This window comes from Teleopsis dalmanni, chromosome 2 (assembly GCF_002237135.1).
Source record: "Teleopsis dalmanni isolate 2A chromosome 2, ASM223713v2, whole genome shotgun sequence".
Taxonomy (NCBI): domain Eukaryota; kingdom Metazoa; phylum Arthropoda; class Insecta; order Diptera; family Diopsidae; genus Teleopsis; species Teleopsis dalmanni.
The window spans coordinates 115,795,192-115,809,624 of record NC_051847.1 but is presented as its reverse complement, the minus strand read 5'-3'; the positions used below and the strand labels follow the sequence as shown (position 1 = coordinate 115,809,624).

The 14,433-nt window shown below is 29.4% G+C and overlaps 4 protein-coding genes across 6 annotated transcripts in view; 3 read left to right on the top strand and 1 right to left on the bottom strand.

The window, feature by feature from the left end:
* LOC119675529 overlaps positions 1-1,227 on the bottom strand; it is a 2,755-nt gene extending 1,528 nt beyond the window's left edge. The window contains exons 1-6 of the mRNA XM_038086735.1: positions 1,116-1,227; positions 665-777; positions 525-605; positions 305-446; positions 96-250; positions 4-28 (exon numbers count right to left, since the gene is read on the bottom strand). Coding sequence (XP_037942663.1) covers positions 4-28; positions 96-250; positions 305-446; positions 525-605; positions 665-754 — 493 coding nt within the window. The 5' untranslated portion in view covers positions 755-777; positions 1,116-1,227. The remainder of the gene's footprint in view (positions 1-3; positions 29-95; positions 251-304; positions 447-524; positions 606-664; positions 778-1,115) is intronic.
* Positions 1,228-1,448: 221 nt separating this feature from the next.
* On the top strand, positions 1,449-3,672 carry LOC119678053 (protein farnesyltransferase subunit beta-like). 3 transcript variants are annotated; one of them, XM_038089695.1, is made up of 7 exons: positions 1,449-1,554; positions 1,753-1,885; positions 1,947-2,203; positions 2,259-2,694; positions 2,800-2,929; positions 2,986-3,088; positions 3,139-3,672. In XM_038089695.1, exons 2-7 carry the CDS (start codon positions 1,787-1,789, stop codon positions 3,452-3,454), a joined length of 1,341 nt encoding a protein of 446 aa, XP_037945623.1. In that variant the 5' UTR covers positions 1,449-1,554; positions 1,753-1,786; the 3' UTR covers positions 3,455-3,672. The 3 variants fall into 3 exon arrangements, with proteins under 3 accessions (XP_037945623.1, XP_037945624.1, XP_037945622.1); XM_038089696.1 differs by having other exon boundaries at positions 1,451-1,554; positions 1,761-1,885; XM_038089694.1 differs by lacking the exon at positions 1,449-1,554 and having other exon boundaries at positions 1,601-1,885.
* Positions 3,673-5,685: 2,013 nt separating this feature from the next.
* LOC119675527 (dnaJ homolog subfamily C member 9-like) lies at positions 5,686-9,131 on the top strand. Its single transcript, XM_038086734.1, has 6 exons — positions 5,686-5,956; positions 8,061-8,317; positions 8,381-8,478; positions 8,595-8,704; positions 8,768-8,936; positions 9,110-9,131. Exons 1-6 carry the CDS (start codon positions 5,686-5,688, stop codon positions 9,129-9,131), a joined length of 927 nt encoding a protein of 308 aa, XP_037942662.1.
* A 4,325-nt stretch (positions 9,132-13,456) lies between these two features.
* Positions 13,457-14,433, top strand: LOC119678054 (J domain-containing protein CG6693-like). The gene has a single exon (XM_038089697.1). The coding sequence runs from the start codon at positions 13,516-13,518 to the stop codon at positions 14,371-14,373; it is 858 nt and encodes a 285-aa protein (XP_037945625.1). The 5' UTR covers positions 13,457-13,515; the 3' UTR covers positions 14,374-14,433.

Below are 14,433 nucleotides of genomic sequence, written 5' to 3'. Positions count from 1 at the left end.
TGCATTCATTGCCATAAATATCGTAAATCTATAATTATTAGCTCAATCATTTTTATATTACATATGCATATATAAAAAAGAACTATACAACTTACTTCAATGTGTTCGGCGCAACGGGGCACTTCTTCGCATTGCTCAGAAGTATGATTATAATAATTACGACGACCAAAATATCGCTCTTCACAGTTAACTGGAGTACAATTTTTTAAGTATTCCTTATCCCAATTTTTACAATCCTTATAATTTTTATCTATAAAAAACATTGACATATTTAAGCCGTACAGTTTTTTGTTTACTATATTACGTCTCCGCAAGGTGCGTCCTTCTGGATCTAATGTAGCAAACCGCGTATCAAAGTGCAGCATATGTTTAAATTTCTTTTGTTCGTCGTTGGCATTTATAGAAACAATAATAATTGGACAAAATCCCACACGATTATAAAGTGACTGAAAAATTCAATATTAATTGAAGCAAGTAAATATTCAAAAATACCACAATAATTCAATTCAAAAATAATTCAGTACCACAGTCGGCCATATGAGTGATACTGTCTCAACAGCACCTGCTTCTATTGAACCAAAATTCCCACCAACTATTCTGCTAGCCTTAAATTTATTTATTAATAAAATCCTGTAATTGAGACATTTAAATAATCAACATTTACATCTGTCATTATTTTACCATCCGATATATTAAGACAACATGATCCATCGGAACGTATGCGAAATTCTAACATTTCTTTTTTATTATTCATATCAGTATTTGCCACACAAAGATCTTAAAGGTAAAGGGATAAATGGTTATATTATCCTACATTGTACCACTTGATACTTAACTATTTTAAAGTATTCGTAAATTATAAAACTCTTTACTATACTCTACATTAATTGACTATACCATACTATACTATTTTGTATTTGACAAGGCGTAAAGCAATTCAGAACCGTAATCAATGTGGGACTTTATATATATAAATCTTTATAACATACAATACAAAATATTATATAAAAGATTTGGAGACTGTTTAAAATCATATCTGATTATATTTAATAAATATATTAGCAAAATTGTCATAGAGAAATTTTAGACTTATGAATCACTTTTAAGAGTTTTACCAAATATCAATCCAATATCATCTTCCTTAGGCACTCGTACCACAATTTTATTAATTACAATCGCACAATAAATAAAATTTATTGCAATTAATACTATAAGCAAAAATTTCAACATAATTATATAATTCCACAAATTAAACATCTTTTGTTTGTACAATAAGTAGCTATTCTTTTTCATTTCAAAACCTTTTGACATATAAAACAAACCTAATGTGGAATCATTTTAAAAACTCACCTCTTCAGTATATGGTGAATTTATAATTAAGTATATGTTTCAGAACATATGTAGAATTTGAATATGAATATGTCAAATTGTATTTCTGTCAAACGGAAATTTGTTGACTTTATTAGATCTGTTAGAATATGACTGCAAATTCCACATCTCAAATATTATTATTAATCGAAACGACCAGCTCGTATACCTACATATGTTGATATCGTAATACACCAATATATGTTTATAACACTTTGATTATTCTAATAGAAATTTTACAGCTTATCTTCTTGTGTTCGAACAGTTTTTTTTAAATTTGCACATGTGTTCCGCGACTCTCACTGTTCTTTTCTTAATGTTAAAAATAAATGTGTCAAATAATTTCACACTTTTGTTTTTGTTGTTATTAAATCTACTAATTAGGTTTTTAGTTTAGTTAAAATTAGTTGTTAATAATATGGATAATTCGCCAGAAATGAAGTTCCGAAATTTCATAGAAGCAAAAGTTTATAAATTTGATGATGAGAAAGTATCGACGGTTACTTCCAGAGATCAGGTCAGTAATTCACTTTTTGAATAACGGGTACTAAATATTTATTATTTGAATGTGTTAACAGAAAAAAACTGAAAACTCTATTGAGAAATGTTTTGATAGATTTCAACAGCTAAGATATTTAGATCCAAAAGTAGCTAAATTCTATCGAGAGGAACATCAGCGCATGTTGGAAAGTATGATTCACCGCTTGCCAAACAATTATGAATGTTTAGATAGTAGCCGACCATGGAATTTATATTGGATTCTTCAAGCATCAAATATGCTTAGTTTAAACTTCTCCGATGAGCTTTTAGAAGACGTTGTACAATTTTTAATCAAGTAACTAAAGTAATATTATTTATAGTAGCTAATGGTAACTAACAGTTAACTTTAGATGTCGCAGTAAAGATGGAGGTTTTGCAGGTGGTCCAGGACAATTTCCTCATTTAGCAACAAGTTACGCAGCTATAAACTGCCTTTGTATGATTGGAACAAATAGCGCTTATGTTGGCATAGACCGAGACTCTTTAACGAAATTTTTATTTTCTGTGCGCGAACCGAATGGTGCCTTTCGCCTACATGTTGATGGAGAGACTGATGTGCGTGGTGCTTATTGTGCTATAGTATGTGCAAGTCTTGCTAAATTGCCAGAAAATGTTATGAAGAAGCTTTTTGATAAAACGGGAGCTTGGATATCAAGTTGTCAAACGTACGAAGGAGGATTTGGAGGTGCACCGGACTTAGAAGCACATGGTGGCTACACTTATTGTGGTATTGCAGCCTTAGCTCTTCTAAACGAAACTGATAAATGTGATACTGAAATGTTATTGGTAATGCAGATAAACTATTTTAATGAGCAAGCAAGAAAAATGCCGCCTAAACATATAAATAAAATTACAATGCTAAATGAAAATTTAATTAATTTACTATTTCAGAAATGGAACTTGCAACGACAAATGAGTTATGAAGGTGGATTTCAAGGTCGTACAAATAAACTAGTTGACGGGTGTTATTCTTTTTGGGTTGGTGCGTCAATATTAATTACGCAAGCAATTATCAATAAAAGTAAGAATATTCGAAAATGATTTATTTTGTGCAAAAACTGCATGTTGCGTTATTAGGTAAAAAGTTAACACAATCAATTTATGATGCTGGTGCACTACAGGAATACATATTATTATGCTGTCAAAAGAAAAGTGGAGGTTTAATAGATAAACCTGGAAAGTATGTTCTAGTATATATACATAAATTTGTAAGAATAATTTGTCTTTTAGACCACAAGATCTTTACCACACCTGTTACACGCTTAGCGGAGTATCTATTGCTCAACATTCAGAATTTAATTTAAATCCACAAGTATTGGGTGATCCTATTAATGAGCTTATGCCCACACATCCGATGTTTAATATACCACCATTTGCTGTGTCAGGTGCAATACAGTATTTTGATAAACTCAACGAATTACAGGAAAACTTGAGAAATAATTGTGATGCAACCGAATATTTTGAAATCGAAACTGAAAGCAGAGCTATGGAAATAGACCAGGAGGATGTAACTGAAGATGAAGTACAACCAAATCCAACTAGTTAGAATTTGATTCTGAATTTGTTTTCAAATTACTGCTATCAATTAAGATATAAAAAAATAGTGTTCGAAAGTTAGGAACACAAGTGAAAGTATGTAAATACACTTAATTTTAAACAACAAGCATTTCCTTCAAACTAAGTTTTCTACTAAAGTGTACAACATTTTAACTTACGAATTTTAAATATTTTTTTATTAAATCAATTTTAAAATGTATTAAAATATTTATTTTGTTTTTTTTTTGTTCATTTATTTAAGAAACAATTGTAAGTGATGGCAATAATTGGCATGTTGTTATTGTATGGATATTAAAAGCATAATAATATGAAGTAATTACGTGACGGATACATGGATTCAGATGTGGATGAGTGGAAGTAGGAGTATTTAGGGGTGAATGGGGAATGGTTGGAACTTAAATTGAAATCAACCAGAATCAATACGAAGAAACCTGGCCATTTCAGTGGTCAATTGGACTATGGTTTGTATGTGCAGTTGAGCAGGATAACATTCATGCGTCACAAATAACTGTTTAGCATATGGTTATATCCTGATCTCAATTGAGGTAGGATAGCTTTTGCTGTACGGGGAAGTCGTCGTTCTCCCTGAGAGAAGCATTCAACGTCACTAGCGTTAGCTCCATTACAAAAGGTATTAATATACCTATGACATAAAGAAATGGATCGACGAATGCATCTTGGAGAGAGAGCTTTACTCAACATGACGCAATTGGAATGGTCATCTGTGCAGCACGCAAGGAGGTATTGCTTGGTTATGGTATTTTACAGGAAACACTTTTGTCTTCTAAAACCTTTCATGTTATCTGCTTCAAGATCTCCGCGGGTTACAATAACAAAAACATCAACTGGAAGATGCAAACAGTATCAAACAACTATCTGGGAGCAGATAGTGAAGAATACCGGTCTTAATACTGTACAACAGTGCCAACGAAAAACAAAAAGAAATTTACTATCTCTGAACATAGTATAACTTTTACTGATTTTTACTAATATCATTATCTTATGTCTCACTCATTGGAGACTCTACTTCTTAATAATATGCGGCCTACATCACAACTTATACAAAAGTACAATTGATTGCGCACGCAAACACACCTATTTTCTCTGTTTAAATAAAACACTATGTTAAGACACACCTTAACTTCGAAAAATCTTAATTTCATCTTCGTTTCAGTGAAGTTAAAATGTTTTCCATTCAAAATTCTGTTTTGAAGTTAGCACGTGATGAAGGAAATTGGCCTTAATTTCGTTGAAACGAAGGCTGAAATTAAGAGACGTTTGAAATGCATAAGATTAAATAAATTTGTTTGTGATAACAAACAAGTGACAGTTTTTTTAAATAAATGTCAATGACAGTTGATTTTAATAAAACTGGGAAATATTTTGAAAGTAGTTAATATTTTTAAATTTGAACTTTTATTAATTTAAAATAGAGTGAAAAATAATAATTCACATACCTGAAATCCATTAAAGCTAATAAAACTACTGAATACCATCCTTTATAGTTATAACAATCAACTTTCAAAATTTCCCAGGTACAAATGGTGTTTGGAACATGTAATTTTTAATATTCGATTTGTAAACAAAAAATATATGATTTTCTTAATTTGGGGCAGTATGAACGCTTTCGAAATTACCTTAATTTCATTTATACGAAATTAAGGAAATTTGGCGGTCTGAACATAACACTACAATCAATTGTTTTAATAATAGTTAATTTTGACAACAAAGCAACCAAAAATATTTCTACCAAAGCTAATGTTAAATTGATTCTTGTACAAATATTATAAAAACGATTTATTTGTAATTGAAAATCTTGGTTTGGTCCTGTTACAAAATATATATTTTAACATTTGTTTGTGTTATTATACAATATTAAAATTACGTTTTGTATGCTTTGATCATTTAAATTTACAGTATACGTGAAATTTGAAGTTATCTGCATTAGCTTTCTTATCATTTGATTATATGCTCTAGTTATAATTATTTTAACTAAATTATTAGCAAATATAATAGACAATAACATAAATATAGTTACATATTAAACAATTCAATTGACATATCTTAGCACTCGGTTTCCCTGCATGTATTCTCTGACAGCTGCTTTGGCTGCAACACTAAATCAAGTTTAAGTAGTCGCATGTTTATCGACACTAATTGGCGCGCTTGCAATTACATTGTTTTGTTTAACGAAAAAGAGTTCGGAGAAGTGCTGTGAAAATGTCCACTTTAGAATTATGTGAAAAGTTGTTTGGTACCAGAGATATTTATAAATTATTTGATATACCGAAAACTGCCACGGATAATCAAATTAAGAAAGCATACTATAAATTGTCTCTGAAAGTACATCCAGACCGAGTTGCAAACAATGAAAAGGAAACTGCTACGGAGAAGTTTAAATTGCTATCAAAGCTATATCAAGTCCTTACCGATAGTGGGAAACGGGCCTTATATGATGAACGCAATATGATTGACGATGATGATGTGGAAAGTAAGTTATCAAATTGGCTTGATACCATGAAAGGTTTTACAAGACAAATACTTGTGTTATAGTAATTTAATACTATCTTATTTAAGTACTTGCTAATTTATAGTAATGGGTGACGGTTTACATTATAATGAGCACATTTATACAGCTGATAGGTCTGTTCTACGAGCTACTCATTGTAAAACATGAGTAAAACAGAAGTAAAGTACAAACTGAGAGCGTAAGACAAATAAAGTGCCAGATTACGCTCTTTACACAGATTTTCATGGAATAGCTTTGTGTAAAGTCTGATGAGAACAGTTATTTTTTGAAAAACAGAACAGTAGAAATAGAAATTGAAAAATAACAGACAAAATACATTTTGAAAACCAAAGAAATTTCAAAACAACAAGCACAAATATTTTTAAATATTATTTAAAATTAATTTATTTAAATTTAAATTTTGGTTTAATAAACTGAGTTAGAGTGCTGTTATATAAATTTATTATAAAAATTTAATTTTGTGTTACAGACGAAATGGAGGAAAGAACAATTATTTCATGTTCACCAACAACTTTTTTGCAATTGCAAAATGGCAAGAAATTGTATTTACACATTGTAAATCGCAATTCATTAAATAATTTTCTATTATATGTTTTAAATTTAGCCGGGCTTTAGGTCGTGGTTTTAAATTTTGTTTTTATATAATAATTTTTATTGTATAAAAACACAAATTTTAAATTAAATAAAATATCACATTTATTGCTTTATGTAATATATTTTATTAATTAACAAATATTTCGGTCTACTTTGTAGACCATCTTCAGTGTTACAATTAATACAAATACAATTATAAAAAAAGGAAATTAAAATGTCAAAAGTCACATAGATAATAACACAAAAAACTTTTTATAAAATTTTAACGAAAATGGGAAATTAAGTTTACAGGAAGAATAAATTTTTTCAAAAAGAATTTTTTCCTTATTTTTTATAGTAAATACAATACATAAAAACAATAGAAAAATAATAAACTTAGCAATTCATTTTTAATTTCTTTAATTAAAGATCTATAAATATGTGCTAAGCCTTCCGTATCCCTCTTATGGTTTAATTGTTCACCATCTGGTACGTCAATTATATGCAGCATTTCTAGCAGCATCCTACGTTTATAATTTTTCTCTCGGTGAAGGATTTTTACATCTTCGAAGTTTGGAGTATGATTCATTTTGATGCAATGTGCTGCTAGTGCTGTTTTTTGGTCAATCGGTGTAGTGCGACTCTTTAAATCATGTCTGTGTCCAGCGATCCTCGTTCTTAATTTGTTTTTGGTTGTGCCAACATATACCTGTTGGCATATGTTGGCTCCGTCACCTCCACAGGGAATTCTGTAAACAAATTAAGAACGAGGATCGCTGGACACAGACATGATTTAAAGAGTCGCACTACACCGATTGACCAAAAAACAGCACTAGCAGCACATTGCATCAAAATGAATCATACTCCAAACTTCGAAGATGTAAAAATCCTTCACCGAGAGAAAAATTATAAACGTAGGATGCTGCTAGAAATGCTGCATATAATTGACGTACCAGATGGTGAACAATTAAACCATAAGAGGGATACGGAAGGCTTAGCACATATTTATAGATCTTTAATTAAAGAAATTAAAAATGAATTGCTAAGTTTATTATTTTTCTATTGTTTTTATGTATTGTATTTACTATAAAAAATAAGGAAAAAATTCTTTTTGAAAAAATTTATTCTTCCTGTAAACTTAATTTCCCATTTTCGTTAAAATTTTATAAAAAGTTTTTTGTGTTATTATCTATGTGACTTTTGACATTTTAATTTCCTTTTTTTATAATTGTATTTGTATTAATTGTAACACTGAAGATGGTCTACAAAGTAGACCGAAATATTTGTTAATTAATAAAATATATTACATAAAGTAATAAATATGATATTTTATTTAATTTAAAATTTGTGTTTTTATACAATAAAAATTATTATATAAAAACAAAATTTAAAAACACGACCTAAAGCCCGGCTAAATTTAAAACATAAATATTGAGGTCGACACTAATAAAAAAATTTTCTATTATAATAATAATATTTTATTTTCTATTAGATGATGAACTTGTTGATGAAATGTCGCAGTGGTTTGTTGTTGAAGAGGGGCCGAGCGATGAATTAGTGTTCAGTATGCAGGAAAATATAGAACCAAAATGCACATGGACACACAATTCCACTAAAGAGTTGCTGTCACTGGTTTCAACAAACATCAAAATGGTTGGAAAATGCCGACAGTTGAGGAGTAAAGCCATGATGTGGAAATTTATTTCCACATCCATGAGCGCAGTAGGCTACTTATTTACTCCAAATCAGGTATATTACTATTACATAAATAAAATTTAAGAGTTATAGATCATTTAATCACATTGTTCGTAGGTGCAATCAAAATTCAGGGCTATGGAGCGACAGTATAAAAGGGTTAAGTTGAACAACAGCCAAACTGGAAGAAATCGAATGGTTTCCCCTTACCAAAGGTAAAATCACACTATTAGAACTGCATGTGTTACTTAATTATGTTTTTTTTAATTAATCATAATTTTAATTCGCATTTTTAAACACTTATAAACTTTTATGCATTCTTTTTCTTTAGTGAACTGGATGAAATACTATCCAGTAATAGGAGTATTAATCCCGAGTTCACTCTGGATGAGAGCGCGTCTTGTAGCACTAGCTTTGTTTCAGCCCGTACCACAGATAAAGGTATATCAGTTGTTATTTAATTTAATTACTTATAAAATATTTTCTAAATTTTTTTATAAATAGAGAAAAGACCCAGTCGTCGTACCGGTGGTGCAACAGCAATATTGGCCGGCATGAGGGAAGACCGTCAACAACATTATAAAAATGTTGAACGAATATTGCAGGAAAACAATGAAAGACTGGTAAATATTGAAGAAAGAAAACTGGGGCTGCTGGAAGAAATTGTAAAAAAGTATAAATATTCATTTCATGTGATTTATAAGAAAATGTAAAGTTTATAATTGTTTTCAGATTAAAATAATTAATATATTTTATTTATTTATTTTTAAACTTATTTTAAAATATTACATATTATTATTATTAGGATACATTATGTTAAAAACATATTTAGTTTTAATATTATAGTCTTTATGATATGTTTAGTTAGAATTAAAAATTTATTTAAATAATGTAATTTTAAAGCTACTTAAAAATAGAATTAAGTATATATTTTTAAAATGTGATGTTAATATGTTAATTACAATTAAGTTCTTTATTGCAATATTTATAAAATTAATTAATGAAAAATAAGCAATATACAAATAAACACTTCAATCCAAGTTATTTTCTGTTTGTAATTCATTACAAATTGAATCTCTAACGATACTTGATCTAGAAGGGATCTGGTTGTTGACATCATTATCTTCCACAGATTCTTCTGAAAATGTGAATTCTAAGTCGTTTTCATTTGCAAGATTGTGCAAAACGCAACATGCTCTTATAAAGTGACACAGTTTTTCAATTCCTTTCAATTTTCAGTAGTACAGCTGTCTAAAATGTTGTTTTAAAATATCAAATTGATATGATGGAGTTTATCGTCTGTTTAAATTTTTTTGTTTTGTATTTTGATTCTTATCAGCTTACAGACCCGAACAATTAAACGCATTTATTTAAAAATGTTGGCAAATATTTCGTTCTTTATTAAGAACTTCATCAGTGCTATATAATAACAAACATTAATTTAAAGATAAAATACTAACATCCAAATATATATACCTTATTTTTTATAAAATGCAATAATTTTCCTGTTCCACAATAGTCAAATTATTTAAACAAGAGGAAATAATTGATATTGTACTTTACAACTTGAAAACAACAGGAAATTTATTCTCAAAGATTAAAGACAAAGAAAAGAAAGAAAATTTGTCAAATCTTATTTATAAGATCAATTGTAATGATTGCAATAGAGCTTATATAGGCACAACCAAACAAAGATTGGCAAAAAGAGTTGGTGAACATAAAAGTACGTGTAAACGTAAAGATGATGGGAAAAAAACAGCTCTTTCTGAACATTCTATTTCTAAAGGACATAGCTTTAACTTTGATGAAGTAATAATTCTGGAAATTGAAAATAATTATCATAAAAGATTAATGAGTGAAGTTATTCACATCATATTAAATAATGAACAGGTGGTAAACTACAAGAGAGACACGGATAATTTTAGCACACTTTACTCTAATTTATTGGATAAATACAAGCTAATCAAAAATAAGAGATAAATGAAAATAAAAGTCAGCTGTTAAGTTTCTTATTGAGTAATAAGAGATATAAAAAAGAGAACGTTTATTATTATCAATATTTTTGGCGGAATATTAATATTAAAAAAATTTTTTAGTTTTGTTATGCTCGTTATTTATGTCCAAAAATTGTTTATTAATTTTTAATGTGTGAATTTTAATTGTTTTAATTTTTTATTTTTATTGGTTAATACAATTTTAATTACTAATGACTATTGTGGAACAGGAAAATTATTGCATTTTATAAAAAATAAGGTATATATATTTGGATGTTAGTATTTTATCTTTAAATTAATGTTTGTTATTATATAGCACTGATGAAGTTCTTAATAAAGAACGAAATATTTGCCAACATTTTTAAATAAATGCGTTTAATTGTTCGGGTCTGTAAGCTGATAAGAATCAAAATACAAAACAATAAAATATCAAATGCATTTTCTAATAGTTCGACCTGATCCCAATTTTCTATTAAAATTCTTTTGTGCACGAGTAAGACGCCCGTTGTCTTTATATGGTGTAATGATATGTTGTGTACAGGATTATGCGGAATCAGCCAGTAGATAGTATTCCGTAAACGTAAGAGGTTTTAATAAATCTCATTTCTTTTTCCAAAGAACTTACCTCCACACTTCGATGGTAGTCGCATATAAATAGGCGAGTTTTGTAAGACCCAACTGTCATGACAGGAGCCTGGATGTCCGACAAATATGCTAATAAATTTTTTGTTTTCATCACAGATGGCTTGCAAGCATAATGAAATATTTCCTTTTCTGTCAATGTAGTCGTCCTTACGATCTCCAGGAGGATCAATAGTTACACGAGTGCCATCTAGGCAACCTGCAAAGTAACATGTATTAATATATATGTAGCGTTAATATGCACATAAATCCTTACCTATAACTTTTGGAAAATTACATAAGTTTCGGAAAATTGTACTTCCTTCTTCGTTTTTTGATGTGCTGGGCTACGCAATTATATCCGGATGCATGTTGCTAAAGAAAATTATCATCTTACTTATAACTCGGTTTACTGACGATAAAGAGAGATTAAAGCGATCTAATAAATCTCTAAAACAACATGCTTCGTCGCCAGCAAAACATAAAAAAACAGCAACATGATTTTGAAATTGTATAGCCAAAGAATTAAAAAGGCTCAGCGAAATGCGGAAATGAGTTTTGAATTCCTTGTCGTCATATTTTCTATACACACACGTTTTCTTTTTTTTTATGTAATATCGAATACACCAATTCAACATCATCGTCAGAGTCATTATCTCGAAGTGTATTAACCACGTTATATTCTTGTTGTGTTGTCTTAATTAAATCACTTAATCAAATATTTATTATGTTTTTATCCTTTTCAATATTTATTTATTACAGTTGTTTTACTTAAAAATGCAGAATTTTTTTACATTCATAAATGCCGCGCAAACAAACAATACAAAAATTTGAATTCAAACCATAACAGCTGATTTACACATCACACAAATTTTACTTCATATAAAATGCATAAGTAAAGTCTGTGTAACATTTTTAAATTTCAACAGGGATGTTACGCTCTCTCAGATGCTCTCATTTACTCACAAATTTGCTGGTGGAACGCATTTGTGTACACACAGTGTTACTCAAAGTTACTATGAGTAACTCGTGGAACAGACCTTATATTTGAAGTAAAATTTGTGTTGATGGGTAAATAAGCTATTTTGGTTTGTATTTAAATCTTTGTGTAGTTTATTTGCGCGGCACTGGTGTTCTTACCAGACTTTACACAAAGCTGTTCCATGAAAACAGGTGTAAAGACCGTAATTTCGCACTTTAATTGTGTTACGCTCTCAGTTTGTACTTTACTTGTCTTTTACTTGAGTATTACTACGAGTAGCTCGTGGAATAGACCTATTAAGTGAAGTTTATAAAAGTACTATCAGCTGCATAAATGTGCTCATTATAATGTAAACCGTCACTCATTACTATAAGTTAGCAAGTACCTAAATAACACAGTGTTAAATTATTATAACACAAGTATTTGTCTTGTAAAACCTTTCATGTTATCTGCTTCTAGGTCTTCGTGGGTTACAATAATAACAAAAACATCAACTGGAAGATGCAAACAGTATCAAACAATTATCTGGGAGCAGATAGTGAAGAATACCGGTCTTAATACTGTACAAAATCTTAATTTCATCTTCGTTTCAGTGAAATTAAAATGTGTTTTCCATACAAAATTCTGTTTTGAAGTTAGCACGTGATAAAGGAAATTGGCCTTAATTTCGTTGAAACGAAGGCTGAAATTAAGAGACGTTTGAAATGCATAAGATTAAATAAATTTTTAGCAAAAGATAAAGTTGTGATAACAAACAAGTGACAGTTTTTTTAAATAAATGTCAATGACAGTTGATTTTAATAAAACTGGGAAATATTTTGAAAGTAGTTAATATTTTTAAATTTGAACTTTTATTAATTTAAAATAGAGTGAAAAATAATAATTCACATACCTGAAATCCATTAAAGCTAATAAAACTACTGAATACCATCCTTTATAGTTATAACAATCAACTTTCAAAATTTCCCAGGTACAAATGGTGTTTGGAACATGTAATTTTTAATATTCGATTTGTAAACAAAAAATATATGATTTTCTTAATTTGGGGCAGTATGAACGCTTTCGAAATTACCTTAATTTCATTTATACGAAATTAAGGAAATTTGGCGGTCTGAACATAACACTACAATCAATTGTTTTAATAATAGTTAATTTTGACAACAAAGCAACCAAAAATATTTCTACCAAAGCTAATGTTAAATTGATTCTTGTACAAATATTATAAAAACGATTTATTTGTAATTGAAAATCTTGGTTTGGTCCTGTTACAAAATATATATTTTAACATTTGTTTGTGTTATTATACAATATTAAAATTACGTTTTGTATGCTTTGATCATTTAAATTTACAGTATACGTGAAATTTGAAGTTATCTGCATTAGCTTTCTTATCATTTGATTATATGCTCTAGTTATAATTATTTTAACTAAATTATTAGCAAATATAATAGACAATAACATAAATATAGTTACATATTAAACAATTCAATTGACATATCTTAGCACTCGGTTTCCCTGCATGTATTCTCTGACAGCTGCTTTGGCTGCAACACTAAATCAAGTTTAAGTAGTCGCATGTTTATCGACACTAATTAGCGCGCTTGCAATTACATTGTTTTGTTTAACGAAAAAGAGTTCGGAGAAGTGCTGTGAAAATGTCCACTTTAGAATTATGTGAAAAGTTGTTTGGTACCAGAGATATTTATAAATTATTTGATATACCGAAAACTGCCACGGATAATCAAATTAAGAAAGCATACTATAAATTGTCTCTGAAAGTACATCCAGACCGAGTTGCAAACAATGAAAAGGAAACTGCTACGGAGAAGTTTAAATTGCTATCAAAGCTATATCAAGTCCTTACCGATAGTGGGAAACGGGCCTTATATGATGAACGCAATATGATTGACGATGATGATGTGGAAAGTAAGTTGTCAAATTGGCTCGACCTATGGAAGTCCATCTTCAAACCAATTACCGAAGAAGATATAGTTAACTATGAGAATTCATACGTGGGCTCTGATTTGGAGAAGTCTGATATAAAGAAAGCATACTTAGCAGGAAAGGGAAGCATTGATCATATTATGAATGCCGTGCCGTTTTTCAAAGTTGAAGACGAACCACGTTTAAAAGAAATTGTCATGGAAATGATAAATGCCGACGAAGTTCCAGAATATGATGTGTTTGTTAATGAACCAGAAAGTAAACGCAAGAAGCGTCATAACAAATATGCACGTGAATCTAAGGAAGCTGAGAAAATTAAAAAGAAAATGAAAGCAAAAGATGACAATTTAAATACTTCCAGTTTGGAAAAACAAATTATGTTAAGACAGAAATCTCGTGTAGAAAACTTTGATTCGCTTATGGACAAATTAATGGAAAAATATGGTGGCGATGACGATTCTGAGGTGTTAGATTTCAGTGAACGAAAAAAGACTAAAACACCGAAGTCAAAAAAATCTAGGCAAAGTAAAGGAACCATTGAAGGGAAAGTCAAAAAACGACGTCAATAAACAAAACAAATATGCATTTACTATTTACTATTCTCTTTTGAACAATTTTTAAATTAAATT